The 771-nt window shown below is 53.4% G+C and overlaps 1 protein-coding gene across 1 annotated transcript; it reads left to right on the top strand.

The window, feature by feature from the left end:
• Positions 1–771, top strand: K444DRAFT_240838 (uncharacterized protein). The gene has a single exon (XM_024871297.1). The coding sequence runs from the start codon at positions 207–209 to the stop codon at positions 648–650; it is 444 nt and encodes a 147-aa protein (XP_024728679.1). The 5' UTR covers positions 1–206; the 3' UTR covers positions 651–771.

The raw sequence follows: 771 nt of genomic DNA, 5'->3' as shown, positions 1-771 counted from the left end.
CTTAAGCGCAGGTCACTTGAGCACAACACAGGCTGAGTTGAGCGTTTCATTGGGTTTTCGTCGACCTCTCACAGAGAGAAGCAGCCTTGCTTCTAGGTTGAGGCATGGCGGGGCAAGGCTGGCTGGGCTTGAGCGGCTGGTCCCTCCGTTTCTGCGCCCAGCGCTGCCCCTGTGTTGTGAGGGCGCAGTTGAGACTTTGAACGATTATGCCTTGGTGGTTGCGCATACTGGCTATATTTGCCTCTCTTTGCACCAACATGTTGAGACGAACGCAGGATCTTACGGATAGGCCGTTATGGATCCCCACCGGCGCTGTTGCGCAGCATTTGCAGTCGCACGTGGAAGGTTTCACCACATCAGAGCTGCGTCGGCTGGAAACCCCAACGACATGGCGTTTCGGGGGCTTTCACGATGTTCAGCACCACGACATGATGACTGTCGATCTGCCGCCATGGCGTAAATCCCTCGCGTGGCGGGGGAGGTTCTCTAAGGTGCGAAGCCAATCAGCTTCGGAATACAGTATTATCAACCAACGACCGACACATTTTGTGGATTGGGGATCTCAGCGGCAAGCTTACAGCGATAACAGCATCCGTCATGTTCTCGGTCGACGGCTCGACTTTTCGCATTTCCAAATCTTGCTCAGGTGACAGACTTCCTGGAGCATTGTGGAACGATTCAACAATGCTTTCACCCCAGGAATGCCAGGTTGACCAATGGATTGAATATTGATATCACCAAAGCTGAAACAGCATTGCCGCGATTTGCCTT

This window comes from Hyaloscypha bicolor (assembly GCF_002865645.1).
Source record: "Hyaloscypha bicolor E unplaced genomic scaffold K444scaffold_182, whole genome shotgun sequence".
NCBI lineage: Eukaryota > Fungi > Ascomycota > Leotiomycetes > Helotiales > Hyaloscyphaceae > Hyaloscypha > Hyaloscypha bicolor.
Note: the sequence above shows the minus strand (reverse complement) of the source record. Positions and strands in the feature narration are given on the sequence as shown.